The 27,701-nt window shown below is 39.9% G+C and overlaps 1 protein-coding gene across 2 annotated transcripts in view; it reads left to right on the top strand.

The window, feature by feature from the left end:
- The window catches only part of EPG5 (ectopic P-granules 5 autophagy tethering factor), a 127,349-nt gene that overhangs the window by 27,925 nt on the left and 71,723 nt on the right, over positions 1–27,701 (top strand). For both annotated transcript variants that reach the window (XM_082667293.1, XM_082667292.1), the window contains exons 11-17: positions 3,613–3,770; positions 4,866–5,020; positions 6,704–6,844; positions 12,162–12,326; positions 14,377–14,496; positions 15,384–15,643; positions 20,479–20,619. In XM_082667293.1, the coding sequence (XP_082523419.1) occupies positions 3,613–3,770; positions 4,866–5,020; positions 6,704–6,844; positions 12,162–12,326; positions 14,377–14,496; positions 15,384–15,643; positions 20,479–20,619 (1,140 nt within the window). The remainder of the gene's footprint in view (positions 1–3,612; positions 3,771–4,865; positions 5,021–6,703; positions 6,845–12,161; positions 12,327–14,376; positions 14,497–15,383; positions 15,644–20,478; positions 20,620–27,701) is intronic.

Raw genomic sequence — 27,701 nt, 5'->3', positions numbered from 1 at the left:
TGTCCTGGCTATTGTAAATAGAGCTGCAGTGAACATTGTGGTGCATGTCTCTTTTTGAATTATGGTTTTCTCAGGGTATATGCCCAGTAGTGGGATTGCTGGGTCATATGGTAGTTCTATTTTTAGTTTTTTAAGGAAGCTCCATACTGTTCTCCATAGTGGCTGTATCAATTTACATTCCCACCCACAGTGCAGGAGGGTTCCCTTTTCACCACACCCTTTCCAGCATTTATTGTTTCTAGATTTTTTGATACTGGCCATTTTGACTGGCGTGAGCTGATACCTCATTGTAGTTTTGATTTGCATTTCTCTAATAATTAGTGATGTTGAGCATGTTTTCATGTGCCTCTTGGCCATCTGTATATCTTCTTTGGTGAAATGTCTATTTAGGTCTTCTGCCCATTTTTTAACTGGATTGTTTGTTTTTTGATATTGAGCTCCATGAGCTGTTGGTATATTTTGGAGATTAACCCTTTGTTGTTTTACTTGCAGATATTTTCTCCCATTTCTGAGGGTTGTCTTTTTGTTTTGTTTATGGTTTCCTTTGCTGTGCAAAAGCTTTTAAGTTTCATTAAGTCCCATTTGTTTATTTTTGTTTTTATTTCTGTTACTCTAGGAGGTGGGTCAAAAAGGATGTTGCTGTGGTTTATGTCAAAGAGTGTTTTTCCTATGTTTTCCCCTAAGAGTTTTATAGTGTCTGGTCTTACATTTAGGTCTTTCATCCATTTGGAGTTTATTTTTGTGTATGGTGTTAGGTAGTATTCTAATTTCATTCTTTTACATGTAGCTGTCCAGTTTTCCCAGCACCACTTATTGAAGAGGCTGTCTTTTTTCCATTGTACGTTCTTGCCTCCTTTGTCATAAATTAGGTGACCATATGTGCGTGAGTTTATCTCTGAGCTTTCTATCCTGTACCATTGATCTATATTTCTGTTTTTGTGCCAGTACCATATTGTCTTGATTATGGTAGCTTTGTGTTATAGTTTGAAGTCCTCCAGCTCTGTTTTTCCTTCTCAAGATTGCTTTGGCTATTTGGGATCTTTTGTGTTTCCATACGAATTGTAAAATTTTTAGTTTTAATCCTGTGAAGAATGCCATTGGTAGTTTGATAGAGATTGCATTGAATCTGTAGATTGCTTTAGGTAGTATAGTCATTTTCACACAAAAGACTTGTACTCAGAAAACTATAAAACACTGATGAAAGAAATCAAAGATGACCTAAACAGATGGAAAAATATACCATGTTCTTGGATTGGAAGAATTAGCCCCTTATTTATGTGTGTTATGTAGTGGATTTGAGTACTGGTCTGCCAAGACTGTTACTTTGGGCAAGTCACTTAATATTTGTGGTCTCACTTTGTTCATCTATAAAGTGGAGATGATGATGGCGATCCTACCCATAGACCTCATGGGTATAAGGATGAAATGCAATCATATGTGGAAAGACTTTTTAAACCATAAAGGATTTCTCAAATGTAGGTGGTGGTTGTTTTTGTGTAGTTTCAGATGAGGAACAGAAAAACTGCTGATTTAGAGAAAGGTCAGGACTCTAAGTCTTAAAACTACTCTTAGGCACTCAGAAGGTGTGGGTCTAAGATAAAGAGAACTTGGGCTTAGAAATTTATCTTTAGATTATTCTTGTCCATAATTTGGTGGTCTTACAAGCTGTACCAAATCCTGTGCCAGGGGGTCAACGCAGTAGCACCTGCTCACTGAAGCTTGCCTGGTGCTCGGGAAAAGTCTTGCATCTCTGATCTCCTGTCACCCAATCTTGTGTTTGTTTAGCTGAGAGGCAAAGCTTTTGTAGAGGAAATTCTCTGTTTCCTTACTAGGTCCTATACGCTGAGTTGTGAGCCGCTCCTGTAATATTATATATGTAATTCACACAAATAATTGTTTTAAATTTGAAAATGCTGAGAGCTATTGTTTTTGAGTATAGTTTATTTCAGAAATACATCATATGAGAACCAGGTATTTAAAGCCATGAAATTTAAATTTATTTGGCACTCCAGTGGAAATTTCTGACAGTAGCTATACCCCCAAGCTAAAGCAAAACAAACCCAAACCAAAAGATAGACAACAAAGACCTAAGCCAGACTTACTTCATGTCTGCCATATAGGAAATTTTGTAGCTGGAAATATTTACTGTCTTATGACATTACTTTTAAGGCCTCATTATTTTGGGATCCTTTATACAAGAACTTCAAGTCCCATGTGAGGTGTTGGGATAATTATTTAATAAGACAGAAGCCTGACCCACTTGAACTTAGAGAAGTTTCTTTAACTCTGGCTCAGTTATCTAGCTGTTGCTTTTCAGAGTCGAGGTCAGTGGTGGTTCGGACCACTAGTGGCCTGGTGGGCCACAGACATGGGTTAAGCATGCACTATTTAATTTCTTTTTTTCTTAATAAACATTATTTATAATTGGTTAAATTATAGTTTTGCCCAAAATACAGCAACAGTTTTGAGTACCTCCCTGTTTTTCTTTTTTATATTTTTTTACTGAGATAAAATTCATATAACAAAATATTATTAAGCATTTATTGAGTATTGATTGTTTTTGAGATACTGGTTTAGGTACTGGATAATGAAAAAAAAGATTCAGGGTTACACACTGGTTTATGCAAAGACTTGGTTCCTGCTCTCAAATTGCTGTACACTAGTATGTGTACATAAATTACACATTTATGTTTCTCAATGTGTGGTTTAAGGACGGCTTGAGTCTGAGTCATCTGGGGTGACTAAAAAAGTACAGATTCTTGGGCCCCAGCTGTGGCCTGCAAACTCAGAATCTCTTAGGTGGGCCTTAGGATTCTGCATTTTCCACAAAGTCTCGGGATTTTTCTGCCCACTGTGGTGTGAGAAACACTGATAAAAGGGTAATGCCATAGTCAAGTATGGTTAGAATTTCATAATAGTGCTGAGGAGGACATCACGGGAGGGCTTCACAAATGGAGGGATGGCAGCTTGGAGTTGGGGAGTTCTCTCCAGGCTTGTCCAGGAGTGGTCTATATGAATGCAGAGAGGGCTGTGGTTGGGAATATGGGTCTGAGCTATTTTGTGGAAGCCTTTGAACTTGGAGCTTGAAGGAGTTGGAACTTCATTTGGTGATGAGTGAGGAGTCATGGAGGGCTTTTGATTCCCCTTCTCCCCCCAGCCCCCAACTGCACGTGTCTCTGTGTGTACACATATACCTCTGCGCATGCTCAGACACATACATACATCCAGTCTAAGCAGCCTCTCTGTTGCCCGGATGTTAAAAGGATCTTTGGTTCAACACCCAATTCTGCCTCTTATTATCCTCTGTGTGTTCTAGTAGCCTCATGTGTAAATTGGGGATAATGTCAATAATAGTGCTTGCCTTGGTTATAGTGAGGATGGAATGAGCTGAGAAATAGATGATGTGGTGATAGAACAGTGCCTGGCATAGACTAAGCGCTTTATGTGTATTTGCTGTTATTGTTATCCATTCTCTAGGTGTTTATGACTGAAGCATGGTAGAAAAATTGCTGTAGTGTGATTTAAGAATTTAAGAATTTTTTTGTCTACGTTCTCAGTATGGTGAAGTTGACTGATACATAAAGTTATTCCTGCTTTTCTGAAAACATGCAGACTTGGCATTTGGCTGTTTATGTCGGAAATGCCCTTCGGGACACTGTCTGTTCAGATGCTCTGGAAGCTCTTCTACCTCATGCACCAGGTGGGGAGCGGGAATCTGGAAAAGCTCTGTACTGCCCTCCTGCCTGCCGAGTGTAAGAAGCGCCTCCAAGGTACAGCCAAAATATGCAGCATCCACCTTTCCTACCTTGTGTGCCTTTTCTCTTCATGGCTTTATTCTTTTTGCTTTTAGAAGGACTGAGAGAGAATGTTTTACTCTGTACTCATGTGTAATCATTTTGAAATTTAAGACTGCTCTGTCGTTTGATTTACTAGAATGGTGGTTCCAATTTCCATTATTCTTCAAATGCTCTGGATAGTAAATTCTATTATAAACCCGATTTGGGGATAGGAAATGAAAATTGGGTTGGTAAATGCCCCATGGAGTTATTTTGAAAATACTGGAAATTTGATGAACTACCTTTGATTTCTTAAATGTGTAAACATATGAAAGGAATTGTTGGCTTGTTGCCTTCTTTCTGTGAAAAGTTCCATTGGGAATATATTTTTTAAACAGACTGTTTTCTTCCCTCTACACAACTTTGCCTTTGCAGCATTTAGTTTTCTGTCACATATGGCAAAGCTGATAATCAAGCCTGCCCTCTAGTGACAAAATGTAGTATTGCTTACAGAGCATTCTCTGAGGAAAAGGCAAAACATAGATATTGTTAATCATATTCATCAGTATTTCAGTCATGATTATAGCTAATATCTTGCCCCGAATTTCCATTTATAAGCAAATATTTTTTGTGTGGAATGCCATGTTGGTACTGCTAGTACCAACTGCCATGTTGGTAGTTTGCTAGTCTTTGCAGTTTTCATTAATAGGGCTGTCGTTCATTTGGCTGACAGTTACCAAGTAGCTTTAAGTGTGCTGTTGAGGATGTCTTGCCTAGTGATAGTAGCAGTGCTTTGCAGTTGACAGAGCACTTCACCAGTCACATAGCATCTGATAAATAAACTTTTAAGACAGATGAGGAAACAGAAGCTTGTTAAATATTCCTGAGGCAACATTATATTAGAGTTGGAATGTCATCTGGCCCAGCCTTCTTCCTGATGCCTATAGAAATCCATTCTGGAACAAAGATGTTTGGTATCTTTAAATATTTCTTAAAGTCTTTTAATTTTATATCTTCTTTCTCTCTGGAGGAGTAATTAAAGTGATATATGTTTATTCTCTCCCCACTTTAATTTTCTTGAACTTATAGACCCAGAACATTTTGTGAACTTTGAGAAGTGTCTTTCTTCCATGAATAGCTCGGAAGAGATTTGCCTTCTAACTACTTTTGCTCAGATGGCTCAGGCCAGAAGAACCAATGTGGATGAAGACTTCATAAAAATTATTGTTCTGGAGATATATGAGGTTAGAATATTAAGTTTTAGAAATCAGCTAAAAACATTTTCTTTTGGATTGTCCATCCATTGATTCTTTTGGGATTGCTTTTAAAAAAAATGTGACAATCTTGTATTGTCTGCACTTGTGGAAGGAGATAATTTCTAAGGAGTACCGAAAATATGAATCACACCCATTCCATTTCCCCCCGCTATCTCTTGTCATTTCATGTATGAGTTTTGGTAAGGAACAGACAGTCTGGCACTGCCTGACATTTATAGTTTCTATACTTTTCTCTCCCCCTGCCCTGGACCTGGCCCCCTCATTTCCACTCCTCTGACCCTGCGAGGAACATGGAAACCTGCCTTCCCAGCCAATTTAAATGAGATGGTGGAAATAGTACTGAACCTAGAGTTAAACGATCTGGCTTTGTTTTAGCTCTGCTGCTCATTGTCTATCTCACATCATAAAAGACACCTTACCTCTCTGGGCTTCAGTTTCTTCATCTGTAAAATGATAGGCTGGGATGAGATCCTCGCTTTCTTCACTTTTTCGCTGAGCCATCCCTAACGGTGGAAGAGAGTGAACTTTGGACCCCATGAGTTGAGGGACGTAACTCACATGGTTACCAAAGCATTATTTGGAGTTTTATATATATATATTTTTAAATACACATTTTCACTGTAGGCTGTCATTTATCTGTTTATCTTGGTAAAAAAATTTCCTCCAAATTTAAGTAAAATTATGTTTGAAGATTTATTATCATCCCCCTCAATACTCCAGTTTGAGAATGACAGAACTGGGTAATCTAAAGTTCTTTACCAGGATCAAATATCCTATTAAGCTGTTCCTATTCTTGTACTTTGTAACCATGCATGAGATTAAGGCCTAGATGGATCTGGAATTCCAAACTATCTTCATTGTCTGTAAAAATTGAGAGGAGGATGTATATTTTCACGTATGTTGAATGGCATTCTCAAGATCCATTGCTAAAGTAATATTTATGCTCTTGAATGATATTTCAAGTGTTTTGACCAGTCCTCACAGTAAAAACTACATTCTGATCCTCTGTGTGTGTGTGTACACACATATGTGAAATTGAAGCAATACTTAATCTTACTGTGATGCACTGTCATATTTTTCTGTTCTGTTTTATTCTACTCTCTTATTTTTCTGTTCCCTTCCATTGTATTAAAAAAACCCAAAAACTGCTGGCCATTGGCATGATTGGATTGTAACCTGTAGTTTCGAACCCATTGTTTAAGAAGAGTTGGTAAACATTGATATTTTAGAAGCTCTTGTAATTGAGGATCTCATTTTTTTTTTCTTTTTTAGAGAGAGAGTAGGTATTTCCATGCAATGCATTCTGATTTTCATCATGTTATTGGTTTCCTCAAATTTAGAAAAGTTTTAGTATGGAGGGATTACTTAATTGCTCTGAGGACTCTGGGAGTGCTTTCTGAATCCAGCACTTAAAGTCATTGTCGAACAGTTGCTTTTCCCCTCCATGCCCTCTTCCCCCACCTTCCAGACAGTCTGTTCTCTGAAGTTGTGCTCTCTGAAGTTTTGACATCTTTTTGTACATGGTGTGAGCCAAGGCTTCATCTGAGATTCTTTCTACTTTACTTGAAAACCTCCTAAATAAAGTATGGAAAGGTTTTTTTATTGATAAATTGGTATTAAAAATGCCATCTTCACCCCCTCCTACTTTAGGTATCTTATGTCACCCTGTCCACCAGAGAAACTTTTTCGAAGGTTGGTCGAGAGCTTTTAGGGGCCATCACAGCTGTTCACCCTGAGATAATTTCTGTCCTTCTGGATAGAGTTCAAGACACCATTGACCAGGTTGGAATGGTAAGAACACTGATTTTGTTTGTTTTGTTTCCGTTTTTTTTGTTATTTGTTTGTTCATTTAAACCCTAGAGTATTGGAGCAGTGGGAAAAATAGTAAGGTCGTTGGGATGACTGAGTCACACGGGCACAACAGGGTGAAGAAAACATTTATTGTGTCTCAGGTTCACTGTGCCTGCTTGGGGTTGGCCGCTGCTTATAAAAAACTGTGGGTTGTTTCTCTTAATCTCCTCAAAGTGACTTTCCCACCTCCTTCAGTAACAGGTTTGTACTTTAATTATAGTTTATAGTTAATTCATAGTTTTTATTTCATAGTTTTGTTTTGCCTTCATAATTCTTATGTTTTTTTCTTGGAAGAAACAACTCTGATTTAGAAAGAAGCCTTGCTTTAAATCAATCAAAAACAAAATTAGAAGTAATTTAAGTTGAGCTGGATGTATATCGTTTAGTTCTGTCATTTGTCACAATCCCTTTTGTAATCTTTGTATAGTTTTTAAAAACAGCTTTATTGTGATATAATTCACATACCATACAATTCATCTCTTTAAAGTGTACAAGTCAGTGGCTTTTAGTGTATTCACATATATGTGTAACTATCACCACAGTTATTTTTAGAACATTTTCATCACCTCAGAAAGAAACCACATACCATTTAGCTGTCAGACTTCCATCCCTTCCAGCCCTGAGCAACCACAGTCTACTTTGTCTCTATAGATTTACCTATTCTGGACATTTTATATAAAGGGAATCACAAAATATGTGGTCATTTGTGACTGGCTTCTTTCACTTAGCATAATGTTTTCCAGGTTCATCCATGGCCAAATAGTACTGTATGAGTGTATCATTTTTAAAAACATACATTTACTGAAGATTTTCTTCATCATCTATAATAAGGCTGTAATGAATGAATTTTTCTGACGGCAGGTGGTCATGTGTCATAACTTCAGGAGGAAAGATTGAAGTTATAGTGTCTTTCTCTGGGCTTATGTTTGCACAGGGCCTTTCCATCTTATAGTCACTGCATCATCCCTGTAGGATAGATGACTGATAACTGCTAATACCTCATCACATTCATGAGTGAGCAGATTCAGTGACAGATTGGTTTATGAGACATATTTTTTTCTAAATGAAGAATACATGATATATAATGCTTTACTTGGCAAAGTATATATATATTTTTACATTAAAAGAAATTTAATTGTGGTAAATTATACACAACATGAAACACACGGTATTAACCATTTTTCAGTTAAATGGCATTAAGTACGCTCACATTGTTTTGTTACCTACCATCACCACCATCCATCCACAGAACTCTTTCATCTTGTAAAACTGAAACTCTGTACCCATTAAAAACTAACTCCCCATTCCCTCCCAGCTCCTGGCAGCCAGTACTCTACTTTCTGTCTCTTTGAGTTTGACTACTCTAGGTACCTCATAGAAGTGGAATCATACAGTATTTGTTACTTTCTGTATGGCTTATTTCACTTAGTATTATGACCTCAAGGTTCATGCATGTTGTAACATGTGTCAGAATTTCTTCCGTTTTTAAGGCTGAATAATATTCTATTGTATGTATATACCACATTTTGTTTATCCATTCATCTGCTGATGGAACTTGGGTTGCTTCTATCTTTTCGCTATTTGAATTATGCTGCAATGAACATGAGTGTACAAATGTCTCTTTGAGACTGCTTTAAATTCTTTTGGGTATGTACTCAGAAGTAGAATTGCTCGTTCATATGTTAATTCTATTTTTAATTTTTTGAGGAAACACCATACTGTTTTCCATAGCAGCGGTACATGGTACTTTTTCTATTTAAGTAAACATTGTATCCCACTGGGATAAAATTATATTGAGGTGAAGAGGTTTTTATTTGCAAACAGCAAGTTTTTGGTTGCTCCTTTTTTAGTGATCATCTAATGGAATGATTTCCAAAGAAGTCTACAGTGGGTCATATGATTCTTTCAGTTTGATTGAGTTCATGACCTTTTTCTGACAAGTGTTTTTCTGGGTTTGGCCACACTTACATTTTTAATTAGGTCATAATACTTTTAGTAATAAATTATGCCCAGAAATATTCTTAACAGTGAGTGTACAAATTAGAACCATAATGTTTTTTAGAGCACATCTTTTAAAAGATGCCCCCACTCTCTGTTTAAATATATGGTTCCTTTGTGTTCTGTGAACTTGCTGACATTTTTGGAGGAACTTATTCAAGCCCCCTTGCCTTCAGATGAACAAGATGGCTTTGAATATTTTTGCTTTGACCTTGGGCTAGTCTGAAATCAGCTCCTAGCTCCAGAGCCTGGGAATGAGCTGTGGCTGTGGACCTAAATATTCATTGACACACCTGGGGTGTGTCTGAAGGTAACTTTTTCTGGAGGCCCAGCAGGAGAGGAACAATCCTTTGTGCTATATGTAGATGTGTGGGTATTGCTCTGGGTTAGGAATAGTTGTTGATAAGGACCAAGCCTTTGGGGACATCTCAAAGGAAAGAACTCAGATAAGTTTTGATGACAACCTGCAAATGGATAACATATTTTCCTATTGGTCTTTTTTATAATTTGAAACATGGGTTCACTTCAGAGGACATTCTACTTTTGTTAGTGAAATTCATGCATCTTCCTAACATCCTCTTCAGGTAAAATTAGCGATCTTCTGACTTTCAGTGAAAGCATAAATATATTTTAAAATACACTCTTTAAATTCTGTTTTGTTGGGAATTCTTATTAGGATTCTTTCTTTTTAATCATTTCTTTTTTTGCCTTATTGAATGCACTAGGCTTTTCATTACAATATGGAATAGAGTTAGTAAAAGTGGACATCCTTGTCTTGTTCTTTATCATAGTAGAAAGGGTTCCAAAGTTCACCATTAAGTATAATGCTAGCTGTAGGTTTTTCATTTATACTCTCTGGTAGGCTGAGAAATTTCTACTTCCAGTTTGCTGAATTTTTTTTTTTCATGAATGGGTATTTACTTGTTTTTTCTTCATCCATTGAGGTGGTCAAATGATTTTTATCCTTTTTTCTGTTAATGTGGTGAATTACATTGACTGGTTTTCACATGTTGAACCATCATTGTTTCCTGAAATAAAAACCACTTGATCATGATATATTATTCTTTTTATGTATTGTTAGGTTCAATTTGATAATATTTTTTCTTGAGGGTTTTTGCATATATATTCATGACAGATATTGATCTGTAATTTTATTTTCTTGTTATATCTTTGTGAGGTTTTGGATTTAGGGTCATGTTGGCCTTGTAACACGAGTTGGGAAGCATTTCCTCCTCTTCTGTTTTTTGAAAGAATTTTTGTAAGATTGTTATAATTCTTCCTTGAATGTTTGATAGAGTTTACCAGTGAAATCATCTGGGCCTAGGGTTTTCTTCGTGTTTTGATAACGAATTCAAAATTTTAAACAGATACAGATTTTTATTTTTTTCTGAGTCAGTTGGTTAAGTTATGTTTGTTTTTATTTAAAACATCTTTATTGGAGTATAATTGCTTTACAATGGTGTGTTAGTTTCTGCTTTATAACAAAGTGAATCAGCTATACATATACATATATTTATGTTTTTAAAGGGATTTTTCCATTTCATCTAACTAGTTGAATTTACTGGCAAAGAGTTTTTGTAATGTTCCCTTTTTAATGTCCCTGAGATCTTTCTTGGTAGCTTCACTTTTATTCTTGATGTGTAGATATATGCTATACCGTTATTTATTTATTTTTTTTGCGGTACGCGGGCCTTTCACTGTTGTGGCCTCTCCCGTTGCGGAGCACAGGCTCCGGACGCGCAGGCTCAGTGGCCATGGCTCACGGGCCCAGCCGCTCTGCGGCATGTGGGATCTTCCCGGACCGGGGCACGAACCCGTATCCCCTGCGTCGGCAGGCGGACTCTCAACCACTGCGCCATCAGGGAAGCCCCTATACCATTATTTTGTGTAGCTGGGGATAGTTGGTTTTCTGGACAGATCTCATTGCTATACTCATTGTTCTAGTACCATTATTTTGTTCTTTTTGTCAGATGCTTACAGGCTAAAGAAGTATTTTTCTATTTGTTAGATTGCTAGTTTACCATTTTATTCAGCATATTCAAGACCTTTATTAACAAATCCTTCTGAAAATTTAGCTAACTGCACACACACACTACACATGCAAAGGAAAGAAAGGATCTTTTTAAGATTCATTCGTTCTACTCGTCTTTCAAATTTTTTTTCCCGTTCTTTCAAATTTTGTTTTGCCTCCAATTTGGAGTAGTGCAGGAACCTAAAAAATGCTTGGTTATATGTTCTAGAGCTGAATTGTCCAATACAGTAACCACCAGGCATATGTGACTATAGACCCTTGTAATGTGGCTCATCCAAATTATGATGTGCTGGAAGTGTAAAATACCCACTGGGTTTCCAAGGCTTAGTATGAACAAAAGAATAACGTATCTCAGTAATCTTTTGTGATGACTACATGTTGGAATACTATTTTGGACATACTGGATTGAATGATATATATTGTTAAAATTAATTTTACCTGTTTCTTTTGACTTTTAAAAATGGCTATTAGAAAAATAAAAATTACATGTGTGGTTTGCATTAGATTTCCATTGGACAGCATTATTCTAGACATTATTTATGAACTGCTCTTCTGATTAGTCTTACTTAAACCAAACTGTATTAAGTGAACCCAGATTTATCTTAATTTGCACATGGATATGTTATTTAAAAGTGGTGCTATGGACTTTTTGTACAGGATTTTAAAAAGCTTTTATTATATAATCTTTCAAATATATAAAAAGTAGAAAACAATATAATGAATTGCTATGTACCTATCATCCAGTTTCAACAAATACCAACTCTTGGTTGATCTTGTTTCGTCTTTACCCCATCCACTCCTTGTATCTTCTTCCTAGAATGCTTTCTTTTTCCTAGAATGCTTTGAAGCTAATAGAAATAATTTTTTAAATGATGTAGAAGAAATAATTATTTAAAGTGCTAAGTCTTTTTGTAAAATGAATGACTTTCCACTGATTTATCATGACTTTAAATTTGGATCTTACTATGGTGATTTTTTTTAATGGAAGTGTACCAGTTTACATACGAAAAAAAGCTTGACCTTTACAAAGGATTGCAAAATGTGCTTTTGGTGTATCATTAGTTTTAATATTCATTTGATTTGGTTGTTCATTTCACTGTCTAAAAAACAAAACCCCACTTCCTTTTGGAGAAAAATTTTGTAAGCACTTTAATAATATAGTATTGCAGTAATACAGGATTGTCCTTAAGTCTTGATTTTAATTATTATCATTTTCTTTTAAATCAGGTTTCTTTATACTTGTTTAAAGAACTACCTTTGTATCTTTGGCGACCTTCTGCCTCCGAGATAGCTGTGATTCGGGATTGGTTATTCAATTATAACCTGACAACGGTGAAGAATAAATTGGCCTGTGTTATTCTAGAAGGACTAAATTGGGGATTTGGTGAACAGGTATGTATTAAAACCATTCCCTAGAGACTGGAGGGTCCACACACATCAGCTTCAAAGAAACATTTTCTCAAAACATTAACATTTTTGAGTATCGTTTGCAAGGTCTGCAAATTCTTTTAGCTGCATCAGAGTTTAGGATCTTCTCTAATTAGTTCTGTTTTGCAGAGTGAGCATCCTGTAAGTGAAGATAAATTGCTCCACACTGAAAATTCTTCCCTTTTTCCTTGGATCATTTGTTTCTGTTGTTTTATTTCTGGATATTTACTGCAGTTCCTCCTAATTGCCACTCTTACCTCTGGTCCTTTTTCCTTGTACATTTTGTGTTGTGTGTCATTGCCAGACTTGTCTTCCAAAACACTGTGTACTGGTTAAGAGCCTGAGCTCTGAGCCAGCCTGCCTGGGTTCTGATCCCAGCTCTGCCACCTCCTGGCTGTGTGACCCTGAGCAAGCTTCCTGAACTCTCTAGGCCTCAGTTGCTCATCTGTAAGCATTCACATTAACAGGCTTACCTCAGAGGGCTGTTGTAAGGTTTCAGCAAGCTAGGACACGTAAAACATTGAGGACAGTTCTAGGCACATGTTAAGGTCTTAGTGGTGGTAGTTTTTGTTCATAATAGTTTATTGTTATTAAGAGTTTCATATGTCTCCAAAGATGCAATATCAAGGCATTTTGACTGTTAAGGTCTTTCTGCCTTCTTACCCTAGGCCTTATTAGTTAGCTTCTTGATCAGAATGTTTAAACTTTTTAAAGGGAAAATGGAAGAGAACTCAGCCCTCTCTAACTATCTGCCAGCTTTTGTTCTGAGCGAGTCATCTAGTCCTCTCAGCCGTCTTGTGTGCTTGGCGTGAACATGACCCCTGTTGTACAGATGAGGAAACTGAAACCAGGGAGCTTTTCCTCCAGGGTGTCCCTGACCACCTGGTCTGCTCATGGGCTCATCGGGGTCTTTTCTCACTCAAGTGCTGGTGGGTGAGAGCTGCAGGGGGCTCTTCTCCACCTTCGCCTTCTCTGACTTGTGAACAGAAGCCCCAGCCCCCCTCTTCCAGAGAGCTGCATGCACAGTCTCCTCGAGGGTCTCCTCGTTCATTTAAAGTAGCAACTCTTTTTTTCTTAATAAATAAATTTATTTATTTTATTTATTTATTTTGGACTGCCTTTGGTCTTCGTTGCTGTGCACGGGCTTTCTCTAGTTGTGGCGAGCGGGGACTACTCTTCGTTGCTGTGCGCAGGCTTCTCATTGCAGTGGCTTCTCTTGTTGCGGAGCACGGGCTCTAGGCATGCGGGCTTCAGTAGTTGTGGCACACGGGCTCAGTAGTTGTGGCACGTGGGCTCTAGAGTGCAGGCTCAGCAGTTGTGGCGCATGGGCTTAGTTGCTCCGCAGCATGTGGGATCTTCCCAGACCAGGGCTCGAACCCGTATCCCCTGTGTTGGCAGGCGTATTCTTAACCACTGCGCCAGCAGGGAAGCCCTCTCCTTGTTCTTTTGTGAGCATTCGGAAAGTGCTCTTCTCTCGGAGGCTTAGGGAATGTATTTCTTCAGGCTGTAAAGGAAGATTGGGTGGGAAATTTGGTAGGCAACTTCAAGCTCCTGAAGGAGTATTTTACCTGTGCTGTTGAGTATTTTTTTTATTTTCACTGATGACAGAACAAGAAAAGGGAATGTAGACTTAAATTATTAAGTATCTTTCTGTTTAGTTAATAATAATTCAACATCTTCCTGGTTCTTAACAATGCCCTTAAACTTGTAACCCAAAGTATTTATGGAGATTTTAGGGTGGGGGTTGGGGGTTGCATTCAAAGATACCTTTTATGACTGGGATTGGGGATGACTCGGGCTCACACCTAACTGGTGCAGTGTAGTGGTTCTTTAAAGATTTCAATTCTTTTTCCTATTGTCATTTTATAATTTCATTGTTAGGGGGTGTGAGCTTTGGAAAATTAAACTTCTGCATCCAAGGTTCTTTTTTACTATCCTGAATAATCTTTTAGTTCAAAGATATAACCAAAAAAAATCAAGATGACATGTTTGTGATGATTTTTCTCTTTAAAAGGGGACTCTTCATCTGGATCAGGCAGTCCATGCTGAAGTAGCTTTAATGATTCTTGAGGCGTACCAGAAGTACCTTGCACAGAAGCCGTATGCTGGGTTTCTTTCTGAAAGTATGAAGCAGGTATTTCCTTCTTTTATGTATTGAGGACGTTTATTATAAATGACCTGGGTGGATAAAGTTACAATATTTACCCTTAGGTTTCCTAAGAACATTTCTGGCAATTTAAGATATTGAAATTGAGTTCTATGGTTGGAGAAAGATTTTTCTTTAAGAAGTAGCCTCCATATGACCATTTTAGTATTACGGAATTTGAGTTGAGCTACAGCGGTGTGCTGGTGCTGGCTCATACCGGCTTGGAGAACTGATTGTTACATTTTTAGGAACTTTGCAGGTCTGATTGTTAACCTGCTGGTGGCTTGAAGTTGACCATGGTGGGAGTTTTTATGCTACCAAAGTGGGCAAACCCTTATAAATCGGCCTCCATGCTCCAACTGGTGTTAAATTTTTTTACCAGCACATGATTTGTTGCATACCAACTTTCATATTATTACTCTTGCTTGAGCAGACCCAGATCAGGTTCACAAAGTGACTAGCAAATAATCAGAAGTCAGCTGTGAGTGAGAAACTGCTTTAATTTAGCGCTGTAAACACTGAGTACCAGTAAGCATTATGTCCTTTCTTTCTTTTTTTTTTTTTTTTGGTACGCCGGCCTCTCACTGTTGTGGCCTCTCCACCTCTCCCGTTGTGGAGCACAGGCTCCGGACGCGCAGGCTCAGCAGCCATGGCTCACGGGCCCAGCTGCTCCGCGGCATGTGGGATCTTCCCGGATTGGGGCATGAGCCCGTGTCCCCTGCATCGGCAGGCGGATTCCCAACCGCTGCGCCATCAGGGAGGCCCTATGTCCTTTCTTTTGACGGCATTGTTGATCACAAAAAGAGATGGGTAGATGAGCTTACTGATTTAATGTGTATGTGACTAATGTGGTTTAAAATAAATAATTGTTTTAGGTTTCATATTTGGCCAGTATTGTTCGATATGGAGAGACACCTGAGACCTCATTTAACCAATGGGCCTGGAACTTGATCTTGAGGTTAAAACTGCACAAAAATGATTATGGAATACAGCAGAATTGTGCAACTCTTCTGTTCTCCAGCACTGTGCCTGAAGTGACAGAGTCACCCACGTTTCATCCTCTCTTGAAGGCTGTTAAGGCGGGCATGCCCATTGGCTGTTATCTGGCCTTAGCTATGACGGCCGTGGGCCACAGGTACAGTGTTTGTGTTGAACTTCTAGGGTTGCTGAACCCTGTAGTCAGTGATTCTGGAATCTCATCTTTCACATCCCAAGGTCTGAGGCCTCCATCAAATCTATCTAGGGGTAATCAGGGCCAAATAATAAGCCTCGATTAATAGCTTATCATGGGGAAGTGCTGCCTAAATTCATATAACATGGATTTGTAACAGAAAATCACCTTGTTGCATTATCAAGAGAGTTATACCTATCATCCAGCGTGGAATTTTTATGTCAACAGTAGATAGAGTCTCTTCCTCAGAATAGTGATCAAATAAAAATAATTGGTCACTTGTACCGAATTTTGTTCAAAGTGATGGCAGCCCAACCCAGCCTTCCCAGGTATAAAGGAAGCTAACCCTAAACCTACCCAAGGGGATGAAATGCCTTATCATGTCAAGTGCCTCTCTTGTATGAGCCCATAGCGGTGTCTGTTTCTTCCATTGTAGCATTTATCACACTATAATGTAGTTGTCTGTTTAATTTTATTGGAGACATTCTATGAGGTTAGGACTCAGGAACCATATTTGTCTTGTGGTATTTTATCCCTAGTGATGAAGACTGAATCTGGTGCAGTAAGTAACTGAATGCATGAATTCTCAGTTGGTTAAAAATCCTTTTCATTAAGGATCATTTTCCTACAATGTATTAATTTTATTTAGCCTATCCAGTTTTCTAAAACATCTTTGGCCGATACTTTCTGATTCTTGTGTTTTAGATTCACTGTAACACCTTTTTAGCAACCTGATTTAAACATCTTCTTCCACATTCAGTATATTTTCAGTGGGATGCCAGTTGTCCTATGAGCTATTAGTGTTCAGCCTGTGCTATGAAATAGGAGAGGTATGGAATTGTTAGATAGCTGTCCTCAGGTTGTTGACAGCTTAGTGGACACGGGAGACATAAAACAATTGGCAGTACTGAAGAATATAATCATGGGCTGGATGATATGAATAGAGCTCTGGTTCTTAATCCTGACCACCATTTAGAATCACTTTTGCAGTGATTCTAAAACTACCAATACAGGGAAGAGAGTGAGAATCCTGATCTAACTGATCTAGGGGCCGGTTCTCCAGGTGATTCTAATGTACAGCCTAGATTGGAACCTCTCAAGAGTATGGGCAGAAAGAATTTAAAGTAAGGAGAGATCACTAGAGCAGGATACCCTCATGGAGGAGCTAAGCTTTGGAGAGGAGTCTTTTTTTTTTTTTTTCCTGCGGTACGTGGGCCTCTCACTGTTGTGGCCTCTCCCGTTGCGGAGCACAGGCTCTGGACGCGCAGGCTCAGCAGCCATGGCTCACGGGCCTAGCCGCTCCACGGCATGTGGGATCTTCCCGGACAGGGGCACGAACCCGAGTCCCCTGCATCGGCAGGTGGACTTTCAACCACTGCGCCACCAGGGAAGCCCAGGAGTCTTATTAATTAGAGATGTCCTGGGCTAAGGAGCAGAGTAGTGACTCTTACCTTCCCCTGGTGATCAGTGCCCACGGTGTTGAAGATTCTGCCCAAGGGCCACCCACCCCTGCCCTGCAGCACCTGTGCCTTCTGAGCTGGGTGCTTAAGGTGTAATCGTTTCTCCTCCTCCTTTGGGACTGTGTGTTCCTTAATGGTAGGGACATGGTAGGGGCATTGTCTTGATGTCTCCAGAACTTGTACTTTGTAGGTATTTCTGTTTTTTTTCCTTCCAGTTTTATTGAGATATAATTGACATACAGCACTGTATAAATTTAAGGTGTATGGCATAATGATTTGACTTACATATATCATGAAATGTGTAGTTTAGTGAACATCCATCATGTCATATAGATGCAGAATTAAAGAAATAGGAAGAATAGGGAGGATGGGAAGGAGGCTCAAGAGGGAGAGAATATGGGTATGTATGTATGGCTGATTCACTTTGTTATACAGCAGAAATTAACACAGTATTATGAAGCAATTATACTCCAATAAAGATCTATTAAAAAAAAAAGAAATAGGAAAGATATTTTTTTTTCTTGTGATGAGAACATTTGGGATTTACTCTCTTAACAACTTTTATATATAATGTACACCAGTGTTAATTATGTTATCATGTACATTACAGTATATCCCTAGTATTTATTTATCTGATAACTGGAAGATTGTACCTTTTGACCACCTTTATCCAATTTCCCCTCCCTCCACCCCCCACCTCCCCCAGCCTCTAGTAACCACAAATCTGATCTCTTCTTCTATGAGTTTGTTTGTTTTATATATTTATTTATTTTTGGCTGCATTGGGTCTTCATTGCTGCACGCGGGCTTTCTCTAGTTGCAGTGAGTTGGCTGCTCATTGCAGTGGCTTCTCTTGTTGCAGAGCATGAGCTCTAAGCATGCAGGCTTCAGTAGTTGTGGCTCACAGGCTCAAGAGTGCAGGCCCAGTAGTTGTGGCACACGGGCTTAGTTGCTCCGCGGCATGTGGGATCTTCCCAGACCAGGGATTGAACCCATGTCCCCTGCATTGGCAGGTGGATTCTTAACCACTGCACCACCAGGGAAGCCCTGTTTATTTGTTTTTGAAGTATAACTGACCTACAACACTATGTTAGTTCCTGTCACACAACATAGGGATTCAACATTTCTGTACATTTCTAACTGATCACCCGATAAGGCTGGTTACGATATGTCACCGTACAAAAATAATACATAGTTATTGACTGTATTCTCCACATTGTACATTTCATACCCGTAACTCATGTATTTTGCAATTGGAAGTTTGTACCTCTTAACCTCCTTCACCTATTTCTTCCTCCCCACCCCCCACCTCCCCTCCATATTTCATTCCACCAGATATCTGTCTGGCTGGGTGGAGGTGGGGGGGAGGGAAAGGGAAGTGTTGACAAAACTCTCCTGGCTGAAGCCTGTGTTTCCTGTTGGTGAATGGAGGTCACCAGGTAATTATGGACAAATTTGAAAGCCAGTTAAAGAGGGCAGAATTGATGTACTAGGAAGGGGAGAGATGTTATATAGGCCCTTTGGAAGGCACTCTTTTTTTTTTTTTTGCGGTACGTGGGCCTCTCACTGCTGTGGCCTCTCCTGTTGTGGAGCACAGGCTCCGGATGCGCAGGCTCAGTGGCCATGGCTCACGGCCCCGCCGCTCCGCGGCATGTGGGATCTTCCCGGACCGGGGCACGAACCCGTGTCCCCTGCATCGGCAGGCGGACTCTCAACCACTGTGCCACCAGGGAAGCCCTGGAAGGCACTCTTTACATCATTTCTAGTAGCTCTAGTGTCATTCACAGTTTCCTGTACCTCAGGTTCCTCATCTATGAAATGGGAATAATAATAGTATCAGACTTACTTTATGAGGCTTAAGTGAGTTATAAGACCTTTAACATGCTTAGAACAGTGTCTGGTATGTGGATTCTTTGAGTGTAGTACTCTGAACTTAATCGTTTCATGATTTCTCTAATTATATTTATTCTGGAACTGTAGCTCTTTATTCACTAATACTGCTGTGAGTCCTCTCTAAAATAAATACTGGTTTAGTGCTGATTCCTGAATCCTGAGTGGGTGTGAGGGTGAGAGTGTTTCTTTTTGGGGCTGAACTCCACTGTGGTCATCTGGGATGATTCTAGAACTAACTTAAAACAATCTTATGAATGGGCTTAGGATTGGGGGCAGAGTGTGAAGGACATAAGTTGTACATGAATATAAAGTCATAGATAATACAGAGAACAATAGTCAAAAAAAATCACCCAGAATCTTTCTCATTGTAATAAAACATTGCTTATTTTTCTGTTTATTTTTATTCAGTATGTTTTCCTTGGATCTTTTTTAGAGCTGTACTATATGCATAATTTTATATATCCTTTGTTTTTTACTTCTAATATTGTAAATGTTTCCCTTAGGGCATAATCTTTGCATTATTCCTTTTATTTTTTGAAAAGATTTTTTTCCCCCAGAATTAAAGGAGTGTAACCAAACTATAGAATTAGGAAAATGGAGGAAAAAACCACTCTTTTTTACCACTCCAACACAATGAGCATTTTAGTGTGACATTATCCCTGTTTTTTCCCTGTCTGTACAGTAGAACTCTCCTTTACTAGTAGTTATAGTTAGAAGTATAAAGTTTTGTTTTTTCCTAGTACCATTTTAGCAGAAATATTTTTCCATATTGCCCTTGGCCATCATATGCATACTTTTAAGATAATTCCGTAATATTCCCATTGAATGGATTTTTCCAGAATTTACATTGTCATTTATGCCTCTGAGTTTACAATTATGAATAATTCTGAAAATTACATTTTTACATGGATCATCTGTCATATTTTCTTCCATATTTGAGATTATTTCTTAAGGATAGATTCTCTGAAGAGTCAAAAAAATAAGTAAATTTCTAGGCCACATTGATTTCAGAAAAATTCTGCCAGATTATACAGACAGATTGAGCTCATTTTTGAATCTTTGCTGTAATACCTTGTGGGACTACGTAGACAATGAGAGCCCCATGACTCTTAGAAGAAGCACCATTTGAGAAGCAAAGTGGCCAGGGCTCTGGACTAGAAATTTGCAAACCTGGGTCCTCAATTTGACCCTATACCAGGAAACTGTGTGAATTGGGCCATGATACTTCACCTTTCTTTCGTATAAAATGATAATATAGGTGAACTTTTAAGTTCCTTTGTACTTCTAGAGTTCTGATTCTAGCATTTCTGTGTGAAGTTTGGGTATGCATAAATGGGTTGGAGACCTGAGATAATCTGGGTAGCGTGTAGTATGATAGTGCATTGGAAGAACATCAGTTTATGAACTGGCTACCTCGTATGCTCATTGCCTTTTTCTTTTTCCATAGCATTGAGAAGTTCTGTGCAGAAGGCATCCCACTCTTGGGGATTCTGGTCCAGTCGAGGCATTTGAAAACAGTGGTCCATGTCCTGGATAAGATTCTGCCTTTGTTCTACCCTTGCCAGTATTACCTTCTAAAGAATGAGCAGTAAGTGGAGAACAGCCCAGCGAGTACAAAATGACTATGTTCTCTGGTTTCTCAAGTATATTATAGGGAATGATATTTCAATAGTGTATTTTTTATGAGGCAGAAAACTTCCTGCCTATTTTAGAATGCAGAGTGATGAACAGTGACTCTAATAATGATTCTAGTTTTATTGTCATGAAAGATACTTCCCTTTGTCATTTAATTTTGGATTGCTTATAGCTTATTAGTATTGAAAAGGGTGGTGGTTTCCATGAAACTGGGAATAGTGCTTCTGACCTTGAGCAGCAAATGGCTTTGCTGTTGTAGCAATAGCGAAACACGTTGCTTTTAATTGCAGTGTGCATGGGGCAGTATTATAAGCAAAGAAGATACACAGGGAGGTGCTCATCACATGAGACACTGATAATCTTGTGGAGAAAATAAGACTTCTGAGGTAATCACAAAGTTATGAAGCAAAATATTGGCAAGGCCATGCTAGGGCGTATAGATTGCATTTGCATTACAGTTGACCCTTGAACCACACGGGTTTGAACTGTGCAGGTCCACTTATACGAGGATATATTTTAATAAATACACTGGAAAATTTTTTGGAGATTTGTGACAATTTGAAAAAACTCACAGATGAACTAATGTAGCCTATAAATATTGAAAAAAATTAAGAAAAAAGTATGTCATGAATGTATTAAATAAATGTAGATACTAGTCTATTCTATCATCTACTACCATAAAATATACACAAATCTATTATAAAAAGTTAAAATTTATCAAAACTTACACACACAAACACAGACCATACATGATGCCATTCATGGTTGAGAGAAATATAAACAGACATAAAAGATGCAGTATTAAATTACAGCTGCATACTGTACTACTGTAATAATTTTGTAGCCACCTCCTGTTGCCATGAAGGTGAGCTCAAGTGTTGAGTATCCGCCTAACACGCTTTGTGATGCTAATCTTCTCCGACTGAGCAGTTTGTCTCTCCAGTAAATTGTGCATCACAGTAAAAAGTGACCTCTTGCGGCTCTCGCGTCATTTTCATTGTGTTTGGTGCCTTAAATAACACCATGGGACCCATATGAAGTGCCTCTAATGATTCTGGAAGTGCTCCCAAGAAGCAGAGAAAAGTCATGACATTACAAGAAAAAGTTGAATTGCATGATATGTACCATAGATTGAAGTCTGCAGCTGCACTTCCTGTCATTTCAAGATAAATGAATCCAGAGTAGGAACCATTGGAAAAAAAAGAAAAGGAAATTCATGAAGATGTCACTGCAGCTACACCAGCAGGCTCTGAAATGTTGTACTTTCTGTGAAATACCTTTTTATCTCATATTGAAAATGTAGCTTTTGTGTGAGTGCAGGATGGCTATAAGAAAGGCATACCTGTAGACCCTAATATGATTAGAGAAAAATCAAAGTCATTTTATGATAACTTAAAGCAAAAGGAAGGTGAAAGAGCTAAAGCTGAAGAATTTAATGCCAGCACAGGATGGTTTGATAATTTTAGAAAGAAATTTGGCTTAAAAAATGTCAAGATAACAGGAGAAGCAGCTTCTGTCAACCAGGAGGCAGCAGATGAGTTCCCAGATGCCATTACAAAAATCATCGAGGAGAAAGGATATCTGCCGGAGCAGGTTTTTTTTTTTTTTTTTTTTTTTTTTTGCTGTACGCGGGCCTCTCACTGCTGGCCCCCACCTGCCGCGGAGCACAGGCTCCAGACGCGCAGGCTCAGCGGCCGTGGCTCACGGGCCCAGCCGCTCCGCGGCATGTGGGATCCTCCCCGACCGGGGCACGAACCTGCGTCCCCTGCATCGGCAGGTGGACCCCCAACCACTGTGCCACCAGGGAAGCCCCGGAACAGGTTTTTAACGCAGATGAAAGTGCCCTATTCTGGGGGAAAAAAAAAATGCCACAAAGGACATTTATTAGCAAGGAAGAGAAGCAAGCACCAGGATTGAAGGCAGGAAGGGATAGGCTAACTATACTGTTTTGTGTAAATGTAGTCGGGTTTACGATTAGGACTGCCCTTATCTGTAAAGCTGTTAACCCCCCAGCCTTGAAGGGAAAAGACAAATACCAGCTGCCAGTCTCTTGGTTGTACAAGGCCTGGACAGCGAGAACCCTTTTTTTTGATTGTTTCCATCAATGGTTTGTCCTTGAAGTCAAGAAGTGCCTTGCCAGTACTGGGCTGCCTGTTAAAGTTCTTTTGGTATCGGACAGTACCCCTGGCCACACAGACCCCACGAGTTCAACACCGCAGGTGTCATAGCAGTCCCTTTGCCCCCACAGACAATGTCTCTAATTCAGTTTCTAGGTCAGGGGGTCATAAGGACCTTTAAGGCTCATTGTACATGGTACTCTATGGAAAGGATTGTTAACACTATGGAATAGAACCCTGATAGAACATCCTGAAAGTCTGGAAGGAATATACCATTGAAGATGCCATTGTTGTTATAGAAAACCATGAAAGTCATCAAGCCCAAAACAAATTCCTGCTGGGGAAAACTGTGTCCAGATGTGCATGAGTTCATGATTTATGACAAAACCAATCAAGGAAATCATGAAAGGGTTGGTAGATATGGCAAAGAAGTTGGGGCTGGGAGTGGGGGAAGGGTTTCAAGATTTGGATCTTAGAGAAATTCAAGAACTAATAGTCACCACACCAGAGAAGTTAACAGAAGATGACTTGATCGACGTGAGTGCTTCTGAACCGGTGCCAGATCATGAGGAAGAAGACGTAGAAGAAGCAGTGCCAGAAAACATTAACATTAGACAATCTGCCAGAAGGTTCTGATTATTCAAGACTGATTTTGATTTCTTTTATGACATGGACCCTTCTATGATACGAGCACTGAAACTAAAGCAAACGGGGGAAGAATTGATACTGTATAGAAACATTTTTGGAGAAATGAAAAAGCAAAGAAGTCAGAAATTTCGATGTACTTCTATAAAGTTACACTAGGTGTGCCTCCCTCTCCTCCTTCCCTTCCACCTCTTCCGGCTCTGCCACCCTGAGACAGCGAGACCAACCGCTCATCTTCCCCCTCAGCCTACTCAGCGTGACGCTAATGAGGATGAAGACCTTTATGATGATCCACTTCCACTTAATGCATAATAAACGATCATCATGCTGTACAGTTGATAAACTTACCTGTTGTGTATATGTGTGTCTTTGTGTGAAAATCTGGCACCCGTATGGCAAGGACTGTATGAGATGTTTTTGTGTCATCATCATCATCATCACCTAAGTATTCATCATGTAGCACATGCTGTGCCAGACTGGTATCGAAGTGGGTAGCCTATCCTTACATAGGCATAGGGTGAGAGATATTTAATATAAAATTAATACTGTATTTTTCTTACTGTTTTATAACTTTGCTTTCAAAGAATTATACTACTGCACAGTATACCTCTCTCGTAATCGAGAAACTGTATCAGGCTGTCATCACAGATAAGTGTTTTTTTAAAAAATGTAACAGTGTTTCTAATACTGTATTATGAATATGACTATCATACTCTATGCCACAAAATTTTTATAATGATTCATTCATTAGTATATAGGCTAGACGATCGTGAAACAATCGTATTGATTATACTAGGCAACCATAAAGCAATCATATTGCTGCTTCTTCATTATCAGTGCAGGAATTGTTCTACCTGTAAATAAATATGAATTTCTTTTTCACATTGTCTTTTCGTTTTTGATGTGTAATGTTAGCCTGTATAGCATCTACAGTGTTTTATAACATATAAGACAGTATTGATGTAGGTACTGACAGGTGATTCATCTTGTAAACAGATGATGTAAGCTTACAGTATCAATAGATACAGTACAATACTGTAAATGTATTTTCCTTATGATTTTCGTAATATTTTCTTTTCTCTAGCTCACTTTATGGTAAGAATATAGTATATCATACGTATAACATACAAAATATGTGTTAATCGACAGTTTATATTATTGGTAAAGCTTCTGGTCAACAGTAGGCTATTAGTAAAGTTTTTGGGGGAGTCAAAAGTTATACATGAATTTTGAACTACATGGGGGATCAGTACCACTAACCCTGTGGGTTCAAGGGTCAACTGTATATGGTAAAGGTATATGGAATTAGGGTAAAAGAAATAGCTGCTGGGGGAGGGAAGGAATTAAGGATGGGTACGAATCAAGATTCTTAATTGCACATGATGAAAATTCAGTGCACACTTGTTTTACCAGGAAGGGAATGTATTGGCTCATGTGATTGGGGAAGAAGGCTCCTGATAACAACAGGTCATTCTAAAGTGGTGGTCCTCAACTAGAGGGGTTTTGACCCTCAGGGGACATTTGGTAATGTCTAGAGATCATTTTGGTTGTCACAGCCTGGTGGGGTGGGGCAGGTAGGGCAGGTGGTTGGGAGAGGGAGTTGTAAGGGGATTGAGGGGGGCTGCTACTTAAATCTAGTGCACAGAGGTCAGGGATAGTACTAAACATCCCACAGTGCACAGGAGAGCTTCTCCCAGGAATCTGCCGTCCCAACATGGCCATAGTTGCAAAGCTGAGAGGCCCTGGGTTAGTATTTCCCTTTCTGTTTATCTACCCTCCCAGGTCCCTTGGCCCTGCTTCTCTCTCTTTCAAGCCTTCTCTCGCAGTTGTACTTTTTCCAGGGGAATGAAAGTGCATGCTACAGAGAGAACCAGGCATCATGCTAGTTTCCCATGGGAAAGGCAAATGTTTTTCTTTATCCTTGTTTCTTATAATGATTCCGATTGGTGTGACTTACTCATGTGCTCTCCCTGAGCCTGTCAGCTTGACCAGTGGGATTGACCAGTCCTGAGAGGAAGGTGTATAGGGATTCTGTATTGAGAGACCCTCTCTCCCACAACTCTATAGCATGGAGGAAGGACAGTTCCCTTAATGAGAGGATGTGTTAGCAGAAGGGAGACAGAGGGTGCTCAGTGAACAGAAGCAAGAGATGACCCACAAATATGACTTTGTGGGTTTCTTCTTTTTTTTTTATGAATTTATTTATTTGGCTGTGTTGGGTCTTTGTTGCTGCGCGTGGGCTTTCTTTAGTAGTGGCGAGCGGGGGCAACTCTTTGTTGCAGTGTGCGGACTTCTCATTGTGGTGGCTTCTCTTGTTGTGGAGCATGGGCTCTAGGCACGTGGGCTTCAGTGGTTGTGGCTTGTGGGCTTCAGTTCAGTTGTGGCGCACAGGCTTAGTTGCTCCACGGCATGTGGGATCTTCCCGGCCCAGGGCTTGAACCCGTGTCGCCTGCATTGGCAGATGGATTCTTAGCCACTGCACCACCAGCGAAGTCCCAAGAGGTGCGTTTCTAATTGAGCTTCGGAGTGCAGGTAGGTGTTGGGTCAGTGGAGAGGACATGGCAAGACAGGGCTTTTTCAGTATCCGTAGGGGGTGAGAGGAGGGTCTGGAGAGGACCAGGCTGGGGAGGAGCTGAGTGAAGGCACAGAGGTGGGAAGAAAAATACCTGTTCAGGGAGCTGGGAGGAGGTCATCTGGCTGGAGCCTTTTGAAGAGCGAGGAAGGGGGAGGTGAGGCCTGATGTGGAGGAGGCCTGTATGGCAGGGGACAGGTAGTACGTCCAAAGGCATGAGGGGGACACTACAGTTTTCCCATTGTGTGTCATTTCAAACAGTGTGTCGCAGACTTGCCTGGGGATGAGAAGCTCCTCCCCTCACGGGAGGGAGCTTATTAAGTATATGGGTTCCCAGCTCCTCCCCTGGAGAGTCTGCTTCAGTAGGAATGGGTTAGGGCCTAGGGACCTTTTTTGGAAAAATTAGCACTCTAGGCCCTGAGCGAGTCTGGGACCACTTGTGTTCTGGTTGGTGCATGGCTTTCAGGCTTGAGTTGTGTCCTCACTCCATCGCTCTCCTAGTGTGAACACAGGTGAGTTCCTTCACTTTTCAGAGTCTCTGTTTCTTTATTTGTATGATGAGATAATGCCATTTCTCATACAAGCTGAGTGTAAGGCTTAAGTGATACACAGGCAATTTGATGCCTGCCTGGAACAATTTTAATAAATTGTCTTTAGATTTTTGCAATTTTGAGAGATTTTAAAATTAGATTGAATGGGCTGATCCCACCCCTCCCACCCGCCCCGGAGTTGTTAAATTTTGAGTAAAGGTAAATCTTTCTAGGCTCCATTTCAGATGTTTCCTCCTCTGTATCTCTCCCTTTGCACCCTAAAGCCTGCACTAGCTCTGTCCTCTGAACTCTTACCGGGCTTCATTGCGCCTCTCCTGTCATAGCTTTCCCTTTCTACTGCAGTGGAGTTTGGCCTGTGTTGTACCTCCTGTGAAATGGGAAGCACCCTCACTCAGCAGTAACCTCTGTGCTGCCACCGTCTGTACGATGGGGAGCCAGGCGGTTTGGGCATTGCCCTCAGACACATAGGAAGGGGTCACGTCCTCAGGCTGCAGTTACCAATTTTAAGTGCCACGAAGGAAAACAATGGTGCTATGAGGGAGGTTAATGGGTTAGACATATTTAAGGTGGCGGGGAGGGGTCAGGAAGTCTCTGAGGAAGGGACATTGCAGATGAGATGGGAAGGATGAGTAGGAGTTTGCCAGATTAGATGTGGGGAAGTGTTTCAGGCAGAAAACCCAGCAGAGGCAAAGGCCCTGAGAGAGGAAGGAGCCTGGTTCACCCAGGGAACCGAGGGCACGTCCGTGACTTAAATGTGGTGGTATCCGTGCCCGCCCCCCCCCCCCCCCCGCAGTGTTCCATATGCCACTTTGTGTGGAGTTGACACCCCATGAAAGATTGCAGAGTGATTCTATAGATATCTCTATTCTCGTTAGTGGGGGTTGGGAGGGGATAGAGCAGCGCTTTGGGTGTTTTCCCTCTAATGCTCTTTAACTTGCATGGGTTTATGTGTCTTAGGTCTGTTCACTACATGGGTAGATTTAACCCACGTCAAACTGGAAAACTTTATTCTTCTGAAATTCCTGAAGATTTATCAGAATCCCTAAATAGAGCTTTGGTTTAAAAATGGGACACGTCAGTATTTTTTGTTTCTCATAAGTAATTAGCCACTGGAAATTCTGTTGACTTCCGATTGGAAGGTAAAGTGCGT

This window comes from Grampus griseus, assembly GCF_964374135.1.
Source record: "Grampus griseus genome assembly, chromosome: 12".
In the NCBI taxonomy this organism is placed as follows: domain Eukaryota; kingdom Metazoa; phylum Chordata; class Mammalia; order Artiodactyla; family Delphinidae; genus Grampus; species Grampus griseus.
This window is presented reverse-complemented; position numbering and strand designations above follow the sequence as displayed.